This window comes from Lithobates pipiens, unplaced genomic scaffold, assembly GCF_037356315.1.
Source record: "Lithobates pipiens isolate NorthernLeopardFrog02 unplaced genomic scaffold, aLitPip1_a1.2 Scaffold_169, whole genome shotgun sequence".
In the NCBI taxonomy this organism is placed as follows: domain Eukaryota; kingdom Metazoa; phylum Chordata; class Amphibia; order Anura; family Ranidae; genus Lithobates; species Lithobates pipiens.
In genome coordinates, this window is record NW_027507754.1 from 1,252,779 (window position 1) to 1,276,954 (window position 24,176).

The following is a 24,176-nucleotide window of genomic DNA, read 5'->3' on the forward strand; positions in this document are numbered from 1 at the left end:
ACATGTGCATATATCACAGAATTACAAACCCTTTGGCAGGTAAAATAAATGTGTGCTTTTTAAAAATGCACATTTAGCTGCTTGCCAGGATTTCCATAGTTTAACATGGTGCTGGCTAGGAATTTTGACTTCCTACTCAGGGGACCGATGTTGCTGGCATTTGGCCACACACAGGAACGCAAGTTCAAATCTGCAGTGTTGATGCCTAAAGCGACGGCATAGGACAGAATATAAAATAGGTATATTTTTGCCGGAAGGGTTGCCTTTTTTCCCCCTCTTTCAGTATGTTTATTAGGGAAAAGTTTTGAAGAATTACAGTTAAGGAAGGTAGTAACATGTTTTTAGCTGTAACTGGAGTTGAGCCAAACAATGTAGAACCATACATGGAAATCATAAAACATTTCCACAGCATTTCACCTAAGTGTGATCAGTAAGCCTTAGAAAGGGCAAAGGGCTGCATTTGTTTCTTAAATTATAATGGGGTAAGGCCTTATAGCCAAATTGGGAACACAATCCATTTATTGGGGGTCTAATCTGAGCATGAGAGAGAGTTGGAGACACCCTGTAAGGACATTATTCCACTAACTGGTGTCATCTGCAAATACAGAAATGGGCCTTTAATCATAGTTAAATAGTAGGAGAGGTTGAAATAAGACACAAGTCCAACCTATGTGTGTAATAATATGTCAGTATTGCATCTCCCTGTATGTTGTGGTCGTTCAGGTGCTTTTTTTTTTTTAAACCATCGCTCCTCCCTTCCGCTGAAACCACTGCCTGTGGAAGAGCATTCCACAGCCTTGCCACTCTGACAGTAAAGAACCCTCTACACAGTTTAAGTTTAAACCTCTTTTCTTCTAATCGTAACCACTTCAATACCGGGCACGTAAACACCTTCCTGCCCAGACCAATTTTGAGCTTTCAGCGCTGTCGCACTTTGAATGACAATTGCGCGGTCATGCTACACTGTACCCAAATGAAATTTTTATAATTTTTTTTCCCCACAAATAGAGCTTTCTTTTGATGGTATTTGATCACCTCTACGGTTTTTATTTTTTGCGCTACAAATAAAAAAAAAATGTTTTTGTTTCAGTTTCAAAACTGTGTAAATAAGTACGTTTTCTCCTTCACTGATGGGCACTGATAAGGCGGCACTGATGGGCACCAATGAAGTGGCACTGATGAGGTGGCATTGATGGACACTGATAGGCGGCACTGATGGGCGACACGGATGGACACTGATAGGCGGCACAGGTGGGCCCTCATAGGCGGCACAGGTGGGCCCTCATAGGCGGCATTGGTGTTATACTGTACTAATGGATGCCAATCAGTGCCAAACAATAATGCATGCCAATCAGTGATGCCCATTGTGGGCACTGACTGGCATCCATTATGGGCACTGATTGGCATCCATTGTGCTGACTGGTATCCCTGGTGGTCTAGGGAGGATTACCTTTTCCCTGGTGGTCCAGTGTGGGCATCCTCGGGGGGGCTGTGCTGATAATCGATCAGCACAGACCCCCCCTGTCAGAGAAGCAGCCGATCGGCTCTCCTCTACTCGCGTCTGACAGACGCGAGTGAGGAAGAGCCGATCACCGGCTCTTCCCATTTACACTGTGATCAGCTGTGATTGGACACGGCTGATCACGTGGTAAAGAGTCTCCGTCGGAGACTCTTTACCGAGATCATAGTTGCCGGGTGTCAGACTGACACCCCGCAACAACGATTTCCGCGATGCGCGCCCCCGGGGGCGCGCAGCGGCTCAATCCTGAGGACGTCATATGACGTCCGGTCAGGATTATGAAACCACTTTGCCACAGTCAATTTGTAATAGGGCGGGCGGAAAGTGGTTAAAGAGTGGCCACGTGCGTTACTAAATTCCCTTCCATGGAAAAGTTTGATCCCTATTTTGGGGTCACCAGTATGGCATTTGTAAATTAAAATCATATCCCCTCTCAAGCATCTCTTCTCCAGTAAGAATAAGTTCAGTGCTCACAACCTTTCTTCATAACCAATATCTCCATATACAGTGTACTCCAGGTGAGGCCGGACCAGAGTCTTGTAGAGTGGGAGAATTATCGCTTTATCTTTTAAGGTAATCCCCTTTTTAAATGCATGCCAATATTCTGTTTGCTTTGTTAGCAGCAGCTTGGCATTGCATGCCATTGCTGAGCCTATCCATCCTCGACTCCCCCCAGAGTAGATTGCCTTCATATTTTTGCCAACCAAATTCATTATTTTACATTTTTCCACATTAAACATTTATAGTTGCCCACCTCATTAATTTGTTCAGATCTTCTTGCAAGGTTTCCACATCCTGTGGAGAAGTTATTGCCCTGCTTAGCTTAGTATCGTCCGCAAATAGAGATTGAACTGTTTACCCCATCCTCCAGGTAATTTCTGAATACATTAAATAGGATCAGTCCCAGCACAGAACCCTTGGGGACCTCACTACCCACCCCTGACAATTCCAAGTATTCCCCATTTATCACCACCCTCTGAACTCACCCTTGTAGCCAGTTTTCAATCCATGTACTCACCCCATGGATGGACCTTACTTTGTACAGTAAGGCCGCGTACACACGGGCGGACTGTTCGCCCAACTTTGTCCGCTGAACAGTCCGCTCGTGTGTGGGCTTCAGCGGACAGTTTCAGCGGACTGTGTGACGAACAAAGTCTTACGGAATTTCCGTAAAACTGTTCGCTGAAACTTGGTTTTAGCGGACAGTCCGCCCGTGTGTTGGCCACTCCGCTGTACTTTCGAAATGAGCGGACTGTTCCCGCCCGGAGAAAAGTCCGCTCATTTCGAGCGCGTCTCCAGGTAGGCGGGGCCCGCGAAGGAGACGTCGCGGGCTCCGTCGCCTGGAATGGACTTAAAGGGGAACTCCAACGCCGAAAAAAAATCGGCGTGGGTGTCCCCCCAAAGTCCACAACAGACCCTTGTCCGAGCACGCTACCCGGCCGGCCAGGAAAGGGGGGCGAGCGAGCGCGCCCCCCCCTTCTGAGCCGTACCAGGCCGCGTGCCCTCAACATGGGGGGTGCCTTGGGGAAGGGGGGGCCGCGCGGCCCCCCCACCCCAAAGCACCTTGTCCCCATGTTGATGAGGACAAGGGCCTCTTCCCGACAACCCTGGCCGTTGGTTGTCGGGGTCTGCGGGCGGGGGGCTTATCGGAATCCGGGAGCCCCCTTTAATAAGGGGCCCCCGGATACCGGCCCCCCACCCTATGTGAATGAGTATGGGGTACAATGTACCCCTACCCATTCACCTGTAAAATAAAAGTACCCAAAAAAAAAACACAACACACGAGATAAAATATTTTATTGCACAGCTCCGGGGGTCTTCTCGCCGGACTCCTCCGCTATCTTCTTGTAGCTCTTTTGCTAGCGGAGGAGTCCGGCTTTCTTCCTCCCCGCCGCCGGCCTCTTCTCCCGACTTCGGGGGTCTTGTCCCCCTCTTCGGTTCTTCTGCCGGGCCACTGCGCCTTCTTATAGCTCTTTTGCAGGCGGTGGCCCGGTCTTCTGTCGCCGTCGCCTTCCGTTCTTCTTCTTCTTCTCCAGGAGATGTTGACACGTCGCTCTCTCCGGCCGGAATGCCAGAGCCGCACTGCTCGGCCACTTATATAGTGACAATGGGGCGGTGTCACATGGGTTGGTCACATGGTGACCCCGCCCCCTTACGATGTCATAGTCCCCATGTGACATCAACCCATGTGACATATACCATGTGACACCGCCCCATTGTCACTATATAAGTGGCCGCGCAGCGTGGCTCTGGCATTCCGGCCGGAGAGAGCGACGTGTCAACATCTGAAGAAGAAGAAGGGAAGGCGCGGGCGACAGAAGACCGGGCCACCGCCTGCAAAAGAGCTATAAGAAGGCGCGGTGGCCCGGCAGAAGAACCGAAGAGGGGGACAAGACCCCCGAAGTCGGGAGAAGAGGCCGGCGGCGGGGAGGAAGAAAGCCGGGCCGGTGGGGGGCCGGTATCCGGGGGGGCCCCCTTATTAAAGGGGGCTCCCGGATTCCGATAAGCCCCCCGCCCGCAGACCCCGACAACCAACGGCCAGGGTTGTCGGGAAGAGGCCCTTGTCCTCATCAACATGGGGACAAGGTGCTTTGGGGTGGGGGGCCGCGCGGCCCCCCCTTCCCCAAGGCACCCCCCATGTTGAGGGCACGCGGCCTGGTACGGCTCAGGAGGGGGGGCGCGCTCGCTCGCCCCCCTTTCCTGGCCGGCCGGGAAGCGTGCTCGGACAAGGGTCTGTTGTGGACTTTGGGGGAACCCCCACGCCGATTTTTTTCGGCGTTGGAGTTCCCCTTTAAGTCCATTCCAGGCGGCGGAGCCCGCGACGTCTCCGTCGCGGGCCCCGCCTACTTTGACACGCGCTCGAAATGAGCGGACTGTCCTCTTGTGTGGGAGAGTCCGTTCATTTCAAAAGTTGCGCGGACTTAGTACGACGAACTTAGTCTGCTCAAAAAGTGCCGTGTGTGGGCAAGTTCGTTCATTCAAAAGTTTGAGCGGACTGTTTGATGAACTTAGTTTCGGCAGACAGTCCGCCCGTGTGTACGCGGCCTCAATGTTTATGAGGAACTGTGTCAAATGCTTTTGCAAAATCCAGATACACCACGTCTACATGCCTTCCATTATCTAGATGGCAGCTCACCTCCTCATAGAACATTAATAGATTGGTTTGGCAAGAACGATACCATTTTCATTACTAAAATCTTGTAAATAGTCCCTTATCATCCGCTCCAAGAGATTGAATACTATTGATGTTGGGCTTACTGGTCCAATTCCCAGGGGTGCATTTTTGCCCTTTTTTAAATATTGGAGCTACATTGGCTGTACCATTCCAGTCAGTAAATATTAGGAAATATTAGGAACAATGGTTTAGCAATTACTTGACTGAGTTCCCTAAGGACCCTCGGGTGCAAGCCATCTGGTCCCGGCGACTTATTAATGTCAAGTTATCCAAGTCCATCTCCAATTCTGTCCTCTGTTAGCCATGAGGGTGCTTCCTGTGATGTGCCATGAGGATAAACACTTCAGTTTTGGTTGCTGAAGCCCTCCGATTCCCTCGTGAAGACCGAGGAGAAGAATAAATTCAATACCTTCGCCATCTCCCCATCCTCTGTAACCAGATTTCCGTCCTCATTTTTTATGGGACCAATATGATCTCTCCTCCCTTTTTCACGGTTTATACACTTAAAGAATTTCTTGGGATTTTTATTTTGCTCTCCTCCGCTATGCGCCTTTCGTGTTCTATCTTAGCTGCCCTAATTATACCCTTACATTTCTTGTTGCATTCTTTGTAAAGTCTGAATGCCCTCAGCATTGTATTTTTTGAAGTCCTTCTCCTTTGCTTTTATATGCATTTTTACATTGGAGGAGTTAAGCCATCCAGGACTTTTTGTTCGCTCTTTTAAATGTATTTCCCAATGGGATGCACTGGCTAACGCCCTTATTTAATGTACTCAATAATACTTAATATTTAACAAACTCTCCTCCGTGTTTTGTTCCTAAGATTCTATCCAAATTTATATCTTCTAGAAAGGTTCATAGTCTGCTCTTTTGAAATTCAATGTCTTTGTATTCCCCTTAGGTTTCCCATTTGAGCGCTTTATACTGAAGCCAATTAACTTGTGATCTCGGTTTCCTAAATTGGCCCGTATTTCCACATCCATGATCAGGTCTGTATTGTTGGTAATCAGTAGGTCTAGTAACGCTTTGTTTTAAATTATATCATTTATAAAAATATGTTAAAAAGGGTCCCAACACTGAAGCTTTGGGTACACAAAAACCTGAACCTTTGGGCACACAACATTAGACCAGTGGTCTTCAAACTGTGGCCCTTTACTTGCCTTTATCCTGCCCTTATGGCACTGTTCTTCCCACTGTTACAAAGCACCATTCCTTCCACCGACACCAACAGTGGGGCATAATGCTTCCACTGACACCAACAATGGGGCACTAGTCCTCCCGCTGACACCAACGATGGGGCACCCACCAGTACCAATGGCGCACTATTCCTCCTACTGATCGCAGGTACCAAGTATTTATTTTTATGCCCATTGACCACCAAGCCTGAGGCATGGTTTACTCACACTGACGTGGGGTATGCTATTCTCACTGATTACAGTCTGGTCCCCCTAAGGTTTGAAGGACAGTAAACTGGCCCTTTGTTTAGAAAGTTTGGAGACCCCTGTTATAGACCATTCTGAGTAGGAGTCATTAATCACTACTCTCAGAATATGGTCTTTGTTAGTTTTATATCCATTTACAAGCTACATTTTCTAAGCCTGTAAGCTAAAGTACCTAAGACTTCACTTTAGATAATAGCCGTGGGGAATGGTGTCAAACACTTTAGCAAAGTTCAAATCTACCACATCCACAGCCACACTTGTCTAAGTTTTGTTTACTTTCCGTAAGTAGCACCCTCTACCAATAGGTAGGTGCTAGTAAGGCATTTTTACTAGGGTTTCTCTAGCACAGGCGAATTTAGACAGGCCTATGCTGCACACTAGGCCTGTGTTTTGATCTGGAGGCTGGGAGTGGTTAGAGTAACTGTGGGCGTTACCACCTGTGCTCTAGCTCTAGGGCGCCTCCCCCTCTTTCTAGAGAGAAGGTTCTGGAAAGGGGGCTGGGCCTGGAACTGGAGTGGCAGGCAACTTGTGTGTGAGCCCTGACCAATCCCCACCGAGATTGGCAGGGGGCAGATCTGCTATATAAGCTCAGGTGATTCTCCGCAGAGGTGAGAGGAGTCGGCTGAGTGAAGTGAGGAATAGCATGTTAGTCAGTCGCAGGAGGCCATTCCCATCTGGGGGGGGGGGGGGGGGAGTGCGCCAATCACAGGAGAGGCCCAGGGAGAGCTGTGAGGGAACATTGCCTCTACACAGTAATTGGCAATGTCCCTGCCACCACATGGTCGGATGGCAGGGAACTCCTGGAGCAGAAGGGCAGGTGAAACTGGCGGTAGGCATGGTCCAGTCAAAGTTTCTCATCAAGGACTCAGGGCTGTTGGATGTTCGGTGAGTGTTACCACAGTGGGGCTGGAATTGCCAAGGAGTCTGAAAGGAACTCTGCTAGTACACGGTCACTAGTGGAGTTCATCAATACACATGTTGGATGATGGGGAGTCCTAGATCAGAAGAGAGACTGGGGATCTGTGTCAAGTCGATGAAGCCTGTGGGCTCATGATTTGCAAGTTGGGCTGGCTGGGAACAGTAGTCCATATTTCCTGCTTTTAACCCACTGGGCCTCCGGGGAGAGGTTTTGCAGGCCTCTGGCCTAGTGGCAGCAAGCAACAAGAGCCATAAGAGGGAGGCTTACTCACAGTGAGCCTTTACTATTCAAGAGGAGGTGTCATATTTCAATACAGTAACTACAAGTTTTTGCAGAAGGGGAACCAACTTACAGGAGGAAACAAGTTATGTGCAGGAGGTGAAAGATCTAAGAAAATTACTTTTACACGGTCATTAGTGATGTCTCTGCCACCACATGGTCGAATGGTTAGAGAACTGTTAGATGGAATAGTCTGCGGAGGAGCAACAGTCTGCATGGATATGCAAGAGGAAACTAATACTAAATCCTATATGCACATATCTTCTTGCTCTAACGTTATTCAAAGTATACCAAAATCCTTAAATATGATGGAAAACATGCATCCTATGGGCATCCCATATTCCTATCCAAGTTGTACGCCCCAATAAAACAAACAAAGCTCATAATAGACTGTTCAATGTCTCTGCAAAGGATGTATGAAGTCTGGCAGTGGGGCGATTTGATGGATTGTTTGTTACTAGCTGCAACACCATGGCTACACGTATAAAAATAAATCATATTTGCTTTCTCTGTTGTCAACTTATGCTGTCTATTGCTTAAGGCTCGGTTCACACCAGACGCGGCACGACTTGCCGCGCCGCGACCTGACAAGTCGCCCCCGTTCTGTACTACGGAACCGTTCTAAGAGGAGCGACTCAAGTCGCTCCGACTTAGAAAAAAGGTTCCTGTACTACTTTTGGCATGACTTCGGGCGACTTGCATTGACTTCTATACAGAAGTCATTTTGCAAGTCGCCGCTGAGGTCTCGGCAGGTCGCGGCGCTGCAAGTCGTGCCGCCTCCTGTGTGAACCGAGCCTTAAAATGTTTTTAAATCAATCTTGTTTTTTGTTTTTAATCAAACTCTCAAGTATCTTGCCGACTACAGAAATTTTAACAAACCAGTCAGTACTTCACTAGGTAAACGTCATGCAGCAGGACAAGGATCAATGCACACAAGACTTTTTTTTTCTAAAAAAGAACCTGTCAGTTACCATTCAGGCCTGGTGACTTCAGTATCAACTATTGTTCCAGGGGGAGGATTCTGGAGCCGGCCACCAAAAACAGCAAAGAACCTGGCATTGATCCGTTTCTTAACCACCACAACTGACAGTTTAGGGCTAAGAGAGGGGGGAAAAAAAAAAAACGATCACACAAGGTAAATAGGAAATATATGCCATTTAGATTATTACACACGAATGGGGCAAATAAAACTAAGCCTTACGTGTAATCCTTGCCTGCTGTCCTGATACAGTCCATAATCTGCGGCACTTCATAGCTGACAAGGGTCTTTAGCTGACCATCGCCCACGCCGTCACGGTAAATGATAATACGGTTGGGTAGAAAACCATTGCATTTAAACCAAGCATGGAGAGCACCTGAACAAAAACACTGATATTATTCACAGTCATTTTGACTGATGTCTTTCCAGCAGAACCAAAATCAGGAGTTCAGCCAAGGACACTTTGCCATGTGTAATATTGTCAAATTTTAGGTCAGCTGGAAAATACTTGCAGTTATAGAGGTTCACCCTGAGCACTAAAATTGCATTACAGTAAGTATATGGAAATACCAGAAGAAATGCTGGTTTAACCGCTTGCCAACCACCCTATAGCAGTTGTACTGCTACAGGGAGGCATCTGTGCACCCGGACCACGTATAAGTGATTCCGGCATTGGCGGCTGCCAGGAGTAAAAGGTATCAGAAGAGGAAATCCACTGCTTGTTTTTGTTTAGGGTATTGTAGAGCGGAGATATACTCATACTCTGGTCCTCCCAGTACATAACAGGTCCTTGCTGACTCTGCCCCCTGCAGTCTATCGGTCTTGTGTGGTGCAAAGTTCCTGAAGTCGTCACGTCCATAGAGCTGTTCTGGATGTGAAGACATCAGAACAGTGCCTGCTGGATCATGGGGGAGCGCCGTTTGCTGCTGGAATGGAAGATGGAAGATGCAGCTTTCTAGTCACCCCTTGGGGGAAAAAAAAAACAAAAACAAAAAACACAAACAAACAGTCAACCCATGCACTGCCCATGCACAGCCCCATTGCATGAAGGAATAAAAAAAATATATAGATATTTACACATATCATCTCTATACTTAACTGCAGCTCTAAACCGCCTCTTAGGTGCCCCGTTGATGCTACTGGCTCCTCATCTCTGTCCAGTTCCCCTATGGGAAGCCACTTTCCATAGGGGCACGTGTGCGTGTTCGCTCCCAAGCCCCACTGCTCTGAGCAAGGTCCATAAAGACACAGATGAGCAAGTTTGGGGTGGAGGAACTTTACTGACCTGCGCAGAGTCCTGACCTCAACCTGACAGAACACCTTTGGGATGAATTCAGGCAGAGACAGCGAGTCAGGCCTTCCTGTCCAACATCAGTGCCCGACTTCACAAATGCGCTTTTGGAAAAAAGGTCAAATATTCCCATAGACACACTCCTAAATCTTGTGGACAGCCTTTCCAGAAGAGTCCCAACACTTAGTAATTAGTAATATAGTGTACAAAAAAAACAAAAAAAAATAAAAATAAAAAATCCTTCAACTGGGAATACGGTTTAACAAAATTGGCTCACTAGTAGCTTTAAAAGCAAGTAATGGCTGCTTAAAAAAAAAAAAAATTGATCTCTAAAAGGTGCAGGGATTGGGGCTGATGTGATGTCATGAAGTTCACAAATTTGAGGCCAAAAAAAATAATTATATATATATATTAATTTTGGCCTCAAATTTGTGAGCTTCACGACATCAGATCAGCCCCAATTCCTGCACCTTTAGAGGTCAGATCAGCCCGAACCCCTGTCTAGCTCAGGCTAGATAAATGTAATAAATGTAGGAAAACAAAACATGCCCGTCATTACTGGGCTCCCCCTACACTGATAACACCTCTATCACTATGAGGTTTCTGCATTTCCTCAGCTGGTCCGCTACATCCTGGTTGCTATCAGAAAACAGGAGAAGTGTCCTCAGTGCAGGAGATACACCAGCATGCCACTGAAAGACATTGTGTGGTTACCTTGGCACACGTGCTGGGGATTGCCAACCCCTGGGTTATGGTTTTCAGTGAGACAATCTATCTGATTATCTTACCTTGCATGCAGACCTTAAGACCATCGACAATCTCTTGCTTTTTATCCTGGACCACACATCGAGAAAACCAACTAGGATGGAACAGAGCATCAAACTTGTATTAAAAACGAAGTAAAATGAAAAGCTAGCTTATTAGAAATATTGGATGCTACAAGATTAAACACTGTTCACATTCAGCATTATGTAGATGACGTGGTAGGCTTAACATTCACCTGTATTTGTAGTAAATAATGCTGCATAGCAGGAGGGAGCTGCTGTGAAGATTTAGTGTATTTTGGAAGTGTCAAATGTTTTATAAAAATGTTGTATACAGTTGGGAAGGGCCATGGATGGTCCTCTACAATGGAGTCCTGAAGTTGGGCAAATTGCATGAGGCAAGGACCAGAGTCTGTTGGGGAGTATAAGCTTGGCTCTCTGCCCAGTACAAACTGTTGGCATGGTTTTATCCCTGTGAAAGAAACACAGCAAGCAAGCAAGCGAGAAACACAGCAAGCAAGCAAGCGAGAAACGCAGCAAGCAAGCAAGCAAGCGAGAAACGCAGCAAGCAAGCAAGCAAGCGAGAAACGCAGCAAGCAAGCAAGCAAGCGAGAAACACAGCATGGAAGGAAGGAAGGAAGGAAAAGTAAGGCAAGGAAAGAATGAAAGCAGCAGCCTCTGCTAGGTACCGTACTAACAGTTTTCAGAGAAGGGAACAAAACCACTGCTGTAGTTCTGGGCCCGATACCACCATCAGAAATTCTCAGAATACTACTACTGACCTGATAGTGGAAGCCTGTGCCAACTGCAACTCTGATAGGTAGCCACTGCCAACTGCAGGGCAGTACAAGATAAAACATCACTGTACTTCTACTATAATGAAACAGGGAAAACCCATGCTCCTTGGCCAACTGGAAAGACCTCCAGGATTTCCAAAATCCAACATGACCATACTAAATAATTGTTGATTTATGAAACCTTTTTAATTCAAGTGAAAAATGTAGCAGAAAGGGGAAAAAAAACAAAACAAAACAAACTACATCTATTTTCCTAATGACACCAAGCAAAGCTGAGCAGGTGTGAAATGGGGGAGGTTATAGCCTTTAAGAGACAAGCCTTCAGTTTTTCATCGCTGGTGTCCATTTCTCTTGTAGTGTATAAGAAGGAAAAAAAATAAAAATAAAAAAGTTTGGCTTAAAAGGTTCCACTTTATGTTTACTGTTACCGAATTGCCTTTTGTCCTTCATATTTTAACCATGGCAATGTTAAAAGTTTAGACTGCAAGGCAACCAGGAACACCAGCCATAGTTATACAAACAAGCTAGAGACCGAGATAATGCAAGGGATTTAACCTCCAGTTTTGTAGCTTCTCTTTCCCCCTTACTTCCCAGCAAGTGAAGTTAATAGATACTTACTGGTAACTCTAAAACACAGCCAAGATAACTTATATAAATGTATGCACTTCACATGACATCTCCCTTGTCCTACCCTCCTTTTACACAGTACCATCTTACATATAAGTGTCCTTTTATGAAGCAGTGAAACTTATTCACCGCTTCATTCTCCGGCATTCACAGAGGAGATCTTTCTCCTCTGTGTGCCACTTTATGAAGCGGAGTAGATCGCTTCACCCTTGGAGGAGTGAAGCGATCTACAAACGCTTCTAACACTGGAATCTCGTGAGACTTTACGAGATTACAGTACTAGAAATTCACCGATACACAGAGATGTCAATTTATTAAGCGGTGATAAATTATCACAGCTCAATACACTGACACACGGTGCGATTAATGTTAGCAAAATAAAGAGTACCCCTACATAATATATATATATATATATATATATATATATATATATATATATATATATATATATATACACACACATATACATATACACATATACATACATACACACACACACATATACACACACACATTATATATGTATACACATAACTATGACAGGGGGACATGGTTACAGTGTTGGGAGGTCTGAACGAGGCATAAGGAAGTTAATTATCTTCCTCTTTCCTCCTCAGATCCCCCCACATTCCCTCTTCACTCCCCGGTTCTCTCTGAGATGGTAAATCGGGGAGTGTGAATTCTGACACAGATCACCAGTGAAGCGCTGAGATCGCAGCTTCATAAACTGGCCGTTACTATGGCATTCTATGAGGATTCTCAGTGTGTGGAGATAATTGGCGGGAGAACAAATTCAAACACTTCTCCCCCAATTATCTCTGGTTTATAAACTGTTTATGGGCTGTGATCAGCGGCGATCCTCTGGATCTCCACTGATCACTGCTTCATAAACGGACATCAAAATGTGCACTTTGAATTTCTACTCCTTTGGAGCTGGAAAGCTCCATGACACTGCCATCCTCTTACCGAGTCATTCCTTTATTCATGCTGGCGACAAAACCAGCAATTGATCGCTTTCCTGCCACAGTGTCATGGTAGATATCAATCCCAATGACCATCATGCGCTCCACCTGCAAGAGTATCACAAAGCATTCCAGCCATTAGTGATAAAGTATTGAAGCAAGAGGGTTGAAATGACAGCCAGACAACTAGAGAGTCTTCAGGTGAGGTCACAAGCTGCATTCTCCACATATTGTATGTAAACCCTATTCTTATTTGCTCCTTTCTGGTCTGGTAAATACACCATTGAACGCAATTTGTAATATTTGTTCAATAGGTGCAAATAAATAATTGCTAATCTGTGTTATCACAAGGAGTCCAATCAGTTCCCATTAGACTATATGTAAAAAAAAAAAAAAAATTATATTATATTATATTATATATATATATATATATATATATATATATATATATATATATATATATATATATATATATATATATATATATATATATATATATATATATATATATATATATATATATATATATATATATATATATATATATATATATACACACACACACATACATTTACCGGTAACTTGTTTTCCATGAGTTTTTCAGGACAGCAGCAAGGTGCTGTCCTGAAAGAAGTTAAGGGAAAAATCTCTATATTGTAGAGATGGTAAAGAGAAAGGAAGGAATTCTGTATCTTAGTAAACGACAACTGGGCAGGGTTGATCCCATTTCCTACAATTCAGGTCCACAAAATGCAGTGCAACATCAGCCCATAAGGCTGGGCTAACACTTATGCGATGTGTCGCACTGCATTCTTGTGCAAATCACATGCGATTCTATGTGGTACAATTTGAGCCCATCATCAAGTTGATGATCCTTGGTCCTCCATGTGTATACCATTGCACACCTATCTGAGATATGGGCACATTAACATTGCACAGTTACACATACGATTTATCACCAAGTCTCTCTCTCTCTCTCTCTCTCTCTCTGATAGATATTCACTATATTACCAAAAGTATTGGGACGCCTGCCTTTACATGAACTTCAATGGCATCTTAGTCCGTAGGATTCAATCTTGAGTTGGCTCACCCAGCTAACAGCATCAAATCCTTTGGGAAGGCTGTCCGCAAGGTTTAAGAGTGTGTCTATGGGAACGTTTGACCATTCTTCCAGAAGCACATTTGTGGGGTCAGGCACCGATGTGGATCGGGTTCAGGTCAGGACTATGTGCAGGCCAGTCAAATTTCTCCACCCCAAACTCACTAATCCATGTCTTTATGGACCTTGCTTTGGGCACTGGTCCAAATCATTTGGTGGAGGGGGGATTATGGTGTGGGACTGTTTTCAGGGGTTGTGCTTGGCCCCTTAGTTCCAGTGAAGGGGACACTTAAGGCTTCAGCATACCAAGACATTTTGGACAATTTCATGCTCCCAAACTATTGGGTACAGTTTGGGGATGACCCCTTCCTGTTCCAAGATGACTGCACACCAGTTCACAAAGCACGATCATCAGGGGCGTACCAACGGTGGGGCGGGGGGTGCGGTCCGCCCCAGGTGACACACATTGGGGGGGTGTCAGTGGCTTATCTAATGGGGGTGCAGTCCACACCCGGGTCAGGTGACACCACTTACAGAGGGTGGGGAGAGCCCTGGCAGCTCTCTATGGCCGTTTTTTTTCCAGCCAGATCACCCCCGTGCTGCGGCAGCAATGGTCTGGTCTTACTCTTTGCTTTCCTCCTTGCTCCTCCCACCACTGCTGCACTTCCGAGCCAAGCCTGTTACTATTCTCCGCCCGAGCGGTGCAGCTGCTACCGCATACTGTTTTCCAGACCTTGCTAGCTGCTGCCCTGGTGTACTTGAGGCTGAGCCAGCTGCCCTCCCTGCCAGTGTCCTCCGAGGTGAGCTTGTGATAAGGGGGTGTGGGTTGGCATGGTGGTCGCTGCCCTCAGCTGGTGTGCTGTGAGAAGAGGGTGGGGTGTTTGTTTCTGCCTCCCTGACCTGGTCTAATAAGGGGGAAGGGGGGAGGCTGCTGTGTCGACCACTGACTAATGTGCTAACTCACTGCTTTTAGTTTAAAGGGTGATTCAGTGATTGGAGTGCAATCATTTTCAATAAAATTTTACCTGAGTGTCATTTTTTGATTGGACTTTACTTGCATGCTGTTCCATATTTTGCTTGTTGTTTTTCCAATGCGGCTTTAGAAATGCCTTCTGGATTCCTGTGCAACTCCATGCGGTGCAATTTTTTCAACTCATTCATTTAACTGGGATGAAATCACATTGAATAGCACAAAAATGTAATGCACACACTACTTTTTCAAAAGCGTACTGCACCAAATTGCATGATACTATGGTACCATGAAATCTGGAGCAGGCAAAAGCACTGCCATTGTGATCTGCGTTAAAGGTGTCCTTAGAAAAAAAAAATATATATATATATATATATATATATATACACACACACACCTGCAGGAGATCACGTACTCAGTGCGTTTTCAACGCAGTGTGGGAAACGCATACAGAACATGGATTTCCTGCACCACCTTCTGGTATAAACGAGCTCTTAAAGTGGTACTAAAGGTTTGTTGCACAGAGTGACCCTGAACCTCGTCTTCTGGGGTCCCTCAGTGGCTCTCGTAGCTCCTCCCTGAATTAGATAACGCCCTAGGAGAAGCGCTCTCACGTGGGGGTTATTTTACTGACTCACTCCTGATTCATTCATTTGGCGTCCACATACGCCAAGTTTATGACTTGTCCCCACTCCCCAGCACCCACGTCACTGGATTTGATTGACAGCAGCGGCAGACAATGGCTGTGCTGCTATCAATCTATCCAATCAAAGCCGGACTCCGTGGAGAGGAGGACAGCACGTCCCCGCCGAGGAGATGAAGGGGCTCAGGTAAGTAAAAGGGGGATTGGGGAGTCGGTGACTGACAGGTGTGTTTTTTTATTTTTTTTTTTTTTTTTTTTAACCTTAATGCATAGGATGCATTAAGGTGAAAAACCGCAAAGGTTTAAAACCCCCTTTAAATATTTCAAATCAGATATCACTCACAAATTTTAACAGTATTTATTTTAGTAGTTCCAATGCTCCCATAATTTTATTTTATTTCTGTTCTACAGATGCACAATAGGCTGTAAATGTAATTTTTTTTTTGCAGCAAGGCAGAGCAGGAGTAAAATAAGCCCATTTGTTAATAACCCCAAGCAATGATGTCAGTGGATGTTATAATTACCCCCACAGCATTGGTGTCAATGGGGGCTATGCAATGTAAGACCCCTTTCGCACTGAAAGAGCCACTTCTGCGTCTCCAATGTGAAAGTCCCGAGGGCTTTCACACTGGAGCGGTGCGCTGGCAGGGCAGTCCTGCTAGCAGCATCTTTGGAGTGATGTATACACCACTCCTGCCCATTAAAATCAATGGGGCAGCGCAGCTATACCGCCGGCATAGCGCTGCTGTAGCAGCGTTTTGCAGTGGTTTTAACCCTTTCTCGGCTGCTAGTGGGGGGTAAAAGCACCCCGCTAGTGGCCGAAAAGCACCGCTAAAATAGCGGCATTTTGCTGCTAAAGGGGTCCAGAGGTGTGGGGGCTGTATAATGTGAAGGGGTCCAGAGGTACGGGCTATGTAATGTATAGGGGGTCTTCCTACATTTTACCAGCAGTTATGGATGCAGTGCTGTAGATTTCTTAGGTTGTATATTTTTTTCTGCATTTTCTGAAAATGCACCAAAAGTTTGCATTTTTGGCGCATTTTCAGAAAACAGGAAAATATATATTTTTTGGGGGGGTGACACCATGTTTTACTGCACCAGGTGACACCAGCCCTAGTAATGCCACTGGCAGCAGCACAGGCCACAGAGCATGGAGGCACTACACATGACGTAATTTTATGTCAATGTGCGGTGTGCCGACTGCCCACCTGGGGGGGGGGGGGGTGCCAGATATAGGATCCGCCCCGGGTGCCAAATAGTCTAGGTACGCCCCTGACGATCATTAAAGATATTGATAAGCGAGTTTGGGGTGGAAGAACTTGAAAGGCCGTATAGAGTAAAACGTTCCCATAGACACTCCTAAACCTTGTGGACAGCCTTACCAGAAGAGTTGAAGCTGCAAAGAGTGGGCCAACGCAAAACTGTGCCCTGTGGACTAAGACTGGGAGGCTATTAAATTTATGTGCCTATAGAGGCAGGCTCCCCAATACTTGGAATTACGTACCGGTAATGTCCTTTTCCAGGAGTCTTTCAGGACAGCCACCTTAGAGAGACACCGGCTCCTCCCCTCTGAGGAAACACCGCCTTCATTTTCATGATTTAAGCCTCCTCCTCCCTTCGTTCCTCAGTTCTTCCAGAGTACCTCCGGCCAACTGGGGAGACACGAACACGTCAAACAAATAAACTTTTTTTAAGTCTTACCTGACGGCCTCATGTAATGAGTTCCCGATGATCTGCAAACAATTTGGGTGGGAACCGGTGCTGTCCTGAAAGACTCCTGGAAAAGGACATTACCGGTACGTAATTCCATTTTTCCCCAATCGTCTTTCAGGACAGCCACCTTAGAGAGGATAAGCGAGTATATTACCTTAGGGTGGGACCACTGCCTGCAGTACTATACGGCCAAAGGCTTGGTCTTTGGCTGACAGAAGTCTATAATGTTTAACAAACGTAGAAACACTGGACCACGTTGCAGCACTACAGATCTGTGCAGGAGATGCCCCAGCCCACTCTGCCTGAGAAGATGCTACTGCCCTGGCTGAGTGTGCTCTAACCCCAACTGGAGGACCTAACCCCCCTGTCACGTAAGCCTGTCCAATGGCTAACCTTAACCATCTAGCTATCGTACGTTTAGAGGCTTTGGAACCCTTCCTAGCCCCAGAAAACAACACAAAAAGTGAATCAGATTTCTTGAACTGACCTTGTGCAATCCAAATAATGAAGAACACATCTTTTAACATCTAATCTGTGAAACATGTGTTCCTGTTCTCTTACTGGATTCGAACAGAAAGTAGGTAGCACAAACTCCTGTATTCTTATGGAAACTAGAGGCTACCTTAGGTAAAAAAAGGTGCCCTAAATAGAAAGGGCTTCGAGTTCACTTACTCTCCTTGCTGTAGTGATTGCCACCAAAGATACAGTTTTGAGAGTGATCAATTTTAACGAGCAAGGTTCTAACGGCTCAAAAGGTTCCCCTGTGAGAACCTGTAAAGCCAAAGCAAGATCCCGACTAGGAAGGGGGCGACCAAAGGCTTGGTCTTCGCCTACTTAAGGTTCTGAAGAACCTTACTATACCAAGGACTGACATTAGATGTCTATCCAGAAATACGCTTGAAACGGATACCTGACTCTCCAATGTTTCGGGGCTAACCTTTTATCTGCCCCTGACTGCAGGGCCTCTAGAACGGCCCCCGAGTTGTGCTCATTGAAGGAGTTCTCTGAGCACCAGTTATTGAACCGCCTCTATACCTTCAGGAAAATGGTCTGAGCTTCCATTTACCTGCAATTCAAAAGAGTGGCTACTAACAGTCTGAGACCCCTTTGCCGTTCGGTAATTCCTCAGTAGCCAAGCTGCAAGGTTCCACCTGGGGACAGCAGATTGGACACCGGGAAAAAACCCCGGGGAGTTCCACCGACAGGCCCTTCAGAATGGAGAACCACGGCCTCCTGGGCCAATGAGGTGCGATTAGACAGAGATGGTAATCTCCACCTGAAACTTCCTTAACTCTGCAGGAATCAGGACGGGAATCAGGACGGGAAGGGGGAAAGCATAGCACCTAGAGAAACCCTAAGTCTGTGCTTAGTGCGTCTGCTTCCGACATCCCATCTCCCCTGCTCATAGAACAGGAGAAGGCTTCTTTTGCGTTTTCCCTTGGGGCAAAAGAAATCTATCGAAGGAATCCCCCTCCACCGGGTGATCACTTCGAAAACGTCCTGTTTGAGAACCTGGTTGCTCTCTCCCCGCGTTCTCCCTCCAATTTTGAGGGTCTCTTTGACTCCTTCCTCCTTGGATATTGGCCAAATCCACTCTAGGCCTTGTGACAAACATGCTCCCCTATCCCACCAAAGGGACTTTAAAATACGGGCTGTGTAGTATTATCTCAATGGTCTAAGTCGGCTATTCACTGCTACCTTGACAGCACAGGACTGTCAGCTGTGACCTTTGCCATTCGGTGATCAGTCGTGAGCCACCGTGCTAAAGCTAGCAACGGACACCCTCGTGATTTGGCACAGGGTGGACTAGAACTCAGACATACGCAATCCAACCGCAGACTGCGCCTTTGGGAGACGGTGCGCATTGTCACACGCCACCGCTCCTGGCTTCTTTACCTGAGTTAGAACCGAAACCAAAGAGTCCTAAGACCCTCTACTGTGGCCCCAAACCTTCAAGATGAATAGTTTGCAGAGGACGGTAACGCAACCCCGTCCACTGAACAGCTAGGAGCGTGGATGTCAGAAAGCTCAACCTGACCCTCTTCACCCAGGAAGGTGACCCCTTGGGAAGAAGTTTAAGATGAGTTTCCCTAGGTTCAGAGGCCAACCCAAGCTCACTAATAGGTCCCTTGTAAGCTGTGGATCCCCGTTCGACTGCGCCAGAGAAGGGACAAACAGGAGAAGATCGTCAAGATACACGATCACAGAGACTACCCTGCGACGCAGGAAGGACAGAACCTCTACCATCGCTTTGGTGAAGATACGAGGGAGAAGGGGATAGCCCAAAGGGGAGTGCTTTAAACTGAAGGTGTAGCACCCCTACAGAGGTTATTACTGCCAGCATGAGGAAACGCTGGTGGCTCTCTGCGATGGAAATATGCAGGTATGCATCCTTACTATCGATGCCCTGAAACAGTTTTGGTGGAAGAGGTGCCCTCACCCCGTGACTAAAACCAACCAAAAGCTTCTGTAGGTGACCAAGACACCCAGACGATTCAGGTTCAGGATGAGCCTGAACTTTTCCGAAGGCTTGTGAACCATAAAAGAGAGGATAGAAGCCTTGCCTGTTTAACCTGCTGGGACCTTTGTTACCACTTCCTATTCCTCTAACTCCTGCAGAGGAAAGAAAGGCACATCTTGTCAGCTCAGTGACAAGGAGTCTCAAAAGGGGGAAGCTCTGAAAACTCCACACGGTAACCTCTTTTGATGATCCCCAACACAAACTGATTGGAGGTGATCGTCTCTCACTGGGGGAGGAAGGACCCTTTTTAACTGCTCCCCCTATTTTTTCTTAAGGGGAAAGGCCTCTTTCTTATAAGCCGTGCGATAGCACTGCTTCAAGACCTGGCCCAAACAGCAGGTCTCCCCTAAAGAGGAATTCCACCGAGCTTTGATCTGGACGCCCTGTCCCTCTGCCATGTCTACAGCCTTAAGGCTCTCCAGGCTGAGTTGGTCAGAGCCGAGGACCTTGCATACAATCGAATGGATTGAGCCAAAGCATCCGCAGAGTATGCCAACGCCTAAAGCAGCACGGGAAAAGGAGGATAGAAAAGACTCCTCTGCCGTCATTGCTTCATCTGGATAAGCCAATACTTTGTACTACGAGCCACCACTGTGGCTGCTGTGGCAGGCTTAGAGATTTCCTTATGGTAAATCTTCAAACCATAGGGTCTGAAAGTACCCCCATGTCCCCAAGGACAGGTCAGTATGCCTGGACATCTGAGAAAAGGCCGCATCTAATCTGGGGGATTTTATTCCAGATGAGAGCCTCCTCTTCCGCCCAAGGAAACCTTTGCTTTAATGCACCAGAAAAGAAAAGCTTTCTATCTGGATCCTGCCATCCTTGATGGCCTCGATCAAGACGTCATGACCCGGGAACACCCGCTCCCCCTAGGCCCTAGTACATCTGATCGTGGGGTGACAGTGCCTCCTAAGTGACTTGGACAGCCCTCAAGAGCCTTTCCATCTCATCCAGGGGAAGTTTATACCGTGAGGTTCTTTTGGGTTCCCCATCCAAGTCCTCACCCTCAGTCTCCCTCTGGGAGTCTGAGACGGCCCTGTCAACTTCTTCCTCAACTTCCCTCTGGAACCCTCTGGATTCTCCCTAACCTGTGGGAGGAACAACCATTGGGTTAGGTGGAACACTCTGCTGTGCTGGTGAAAAGAGTGCTCTGGAGCTGAGGGCATTGAAAACTTCACAGAAGCCGCCAGATCTGCACCCTGTTCTGCTGCCTGCTTTCTAATGGCACCCAAACAGAGCTACGGACTGAGATATCCAGGCCTTTAATACACTCATAACAAAGTGCCTTGAACCAGGAATTCCCCAAAGAAGCTCTACATGAAGGACACTTCCTCCAAGAACCAAGGGGGGACCTGCTTAAGTCTTTCTGAGATACCGAAGCAAAAGAGAGAGAGCAGCATAAACTTTTAAAAAGAAAAGAAACACCAGCACTATTTAAGAGGACCACCGGGAGTGCCCAGGATCAAACTCCGCCTGGATCCCAGACGCACTGCCCTTCCCCCCGACCACCTAGGGGGAAAACACACCAGTGGAGCTAATGGTTATAAGGTAAGGGAACCCCTCTCCTGGGCTATTACCTTTGAGTGGCTGGTGCTGTTATCTCCAGGAGTTCTTGAAGCCTCTGCTTCGGACATTCTCCCGTTGAGGAATCGTGGTACGAACGTGCCTCCAACAGCTACCTGTGCAACTGTAGAAAGAGGCTGCACCAGCCGAACGCTAGGTTCCCCTTCACGTGCCGCGTCCGGAACCGGAAGACGCGGATCGAACGAAGGGGTCCGCCCCCACCGGAACTGACGTCGCCCGCCTACTGGTCCGGCTTCCAGCTCCCAGCCGGCTGTATACACAGGGGGGCCCTGGACGCCTTCGTTCAGCGCCCCACTGGGCGAAACGCAGGGATGAACCTCCCCAAAAACTTCCTGCTTTCCCCAAGCGAAGATTGGAGTGCGTGTAAAGGTCAGTCGAGAGTTCAGCTTCCCCAGCCGACCGGACTGTTTGTTCCGTTGAAACACCCACGGTTGAACGAACGGACGACCCCATAAACTTCCTGCTTCCCCAAGCGAAGTTTAGGGTATATGGACAGTACGAACACTTCAGCTCCCCGCCGATAGGACTGTCCCGGACCGACCGATAAATGGTCGGATAGCCGAACAGGGCCGGGGCTCCGCTCGGATAGCTTCAGTTTCACCAACCGAATTCAGCTTTCAGGTTCCTTGGCGATGTCTCCCCGCCGGAGGAAACACCATAACTGAGGAACGAAGGGAGGAGGAGGCTTAAATCATGAAAATGAAGGCGGTGTTTCCTCAGAGGGGAGGAGCCGGTGTCTCTCTAAGGTGGCTGTCCTGAAAGACGATTGGGGAAAAATCCAACTGGGAATACACTTTAATTGGCTCACTAGTAACTTTAAAAGCAAGTATAGGCTGCTTAAATAAGGGCATTTCCAAAATATTGTGAAGCAAGAATAGTTATTTTCCTGTAAAAAGTCTCTTGCAAAGCTATATTTTGAATACGGATTGTTTTAGCCATTGCCATGCGAGGTGGGCAACTAAGAGATAGAGGGTAACACAATGAAAGACAACAGAGCATTTAGATCCATATAATGCTCTGTAAAACATGCTTTTCATTGCAAAGGATACAACTTCTGTATACATGCAGAGAAGTTTTTTTTATCTTAAAGAGGAAGTAAACCCTAATGGGTTTACTTCCTCTTTCATTCCCTGCAAAGGTATGCATCGCATAGTAGTCCATTATGTGTCACTTACCTGACACAGGAGCCAGCACCGCTGTCCCCTGTAGTTCCGAGCGTCAATCTTCTTGGTGGGTTTCCGTGGGTCTCGCTGCTCCGGCGCTGTGATACGCCAGAGCAGTGATGACGTCACTCCCGCGCATGCGCACGGGAGCCGATACTCGCGGCATATCGCCGCGATCTGCGGCTTACCCAGTGCGCCTGCCCGCTGCTGTCTACGGCGCATGCGCCATAGACAGCGGTGGCTGTCTTCAGGTAAATATCTCCTAAACCGTATAGGTTTAGGAGATATTTCTTGGACCTACAGGTAAGCCTTAATCTAGGCTTACCTGTAGGTCAAAGTGGTTTGCAAGGGTTTACAACCACTTTAAGGCCCATGTCACACTTCAATGTCTTCATCAGCAACGGGACTGCTAAAATATAAGCTGCCGGCAAGAAAGCAAATTCTCATATTTCTATCTGGGGAGGGAGAGACATGCCAGAAGACAAGCGTTTCTCCTTCCTTCTGTGTCCTCCATATCGAGAACTTGTCAACGGCAGGATGACAAGTGTGACGTTGGCCTAAGAGCAGTTACGCTGCGTAATGCACTACCACATTAAGCTGTGATGGCAAGACCATTAGTGGAATAAAAAATAAATAAAAAAAATTATATATACACAAAATTTTGGTGATTGGTTTTTGGGGAAAAAAGCAAAGCATACTGTGTGTTATATATTGGAACAATTGCTCAAGAGGACCTTGTGGAGTCCAGTAGAATACCCCTTGCCTAAAGCTACCCAGGAAACTTGTATTCATCTTGGCCAAAAAACACCAGCATTCCCAAGATGCTGAACTAGACAAACATACTGACATCTTATTTTTCAAGCTGACAAGTTAAGATAGTTACCAAAGGAACTACAAAAGATAAAAATGTTGTTTTGCTACTTTAAAAAGGACATTACTGAAAATGTAGGCCTCCGGGGAGGAATTTGCTTTGCTCAGCATGGGGTCTTTTTTTTTTTTTTTATTATTTACTTTTATTATTAAACGGTGTTACGCTATGGATTTTTGTTTGGCTTTTTTTGTATGACCTGAGTCTATGAGGAGAAGCTTCTGTCCATACGAGGTCCACCTTATTCCATGTGAGCAGGGAATCAACCTGCATAAGCCTATTTGACTATCTTTTTAAATAAAGTAGTCAACAGCCTCTGGTAAGAAGACATCTTTATTTTCACAAGTGTGGTGTTTTTTTCTATGTCCATAAGTTTTTGGTGAAGGGACGTGTCACTACGGTATAGAAGATTCCAGTTTTTTTCTGATTTATGGATTCAGAAGGAGTTTTTCACAGAAAAAATCACTGCTTTGGACTTTGAATTTATATCTATATAAGTTTTTTTGGTGTCACTACCCAATTGGGACTTTATTTATTTTGGTTATAATTTTTTGTTTATTGTATTTTTGTGATATGGTGTTTCTCACTTTAGATGCTATACGATTATCAAACTCTCACATTTTTGATACTTATATTTGCTTAAGCGCCCCTACCATCAGTATATTTTTAGCACGACAAGTTGTTTTTCTTGTTTTTTTAGGGAGCAGCTATCAGTGTTTTATTTAGTATATTTGATTCACTGAGTATTGGTTAAATTTTTTATTTTTAGTGGCGCGGAGTTTACTAGTCGCTGTTTTTTTCAGCTACTTTCCTTACAGCAGGGGATCTTGCCCGGATCCAGTGTACCGGATTGGAGGTAGGC

The 24,176-nt window shown here is 46.4% G+C and overlaps 1 protein-coding gene across 1 annotated transcript in view; it reads right to left on the reverse strand.

The window, feature by feature from the left end:
* LOC143986548 (piwi-like protein 1) overlaps positions 1 to 24,176 on the reverse strand; it is a 112,051-nt gene that overhangs the window by 14,162 nt on the left and 73,713 nt on the right. The window contains exons 16-19 of the mRNA XM_077484928.1: positions 12,758 to 12,861; positions 10,392 to 10,462; positions 8,535 to 8,688; positions 8,305 to 8,430 (exon numbers count right to left, since the gene is read on the reverse strand). Coding sequence (XP_077341054.1) covers positions 8,305 to 8,430; positions 8,535 to 8,688; positions 10,392 to 10,462; positions 12,758 to 12,861 — 455 coding nt within the window. The remainder of the gene's footprint in view (positions 1 to 8,304; positions 8,431 to 8,534; positions 8,689 to 10,391; positions 10,463 to 12,757; positions 12,862 to 24,176) is intronic.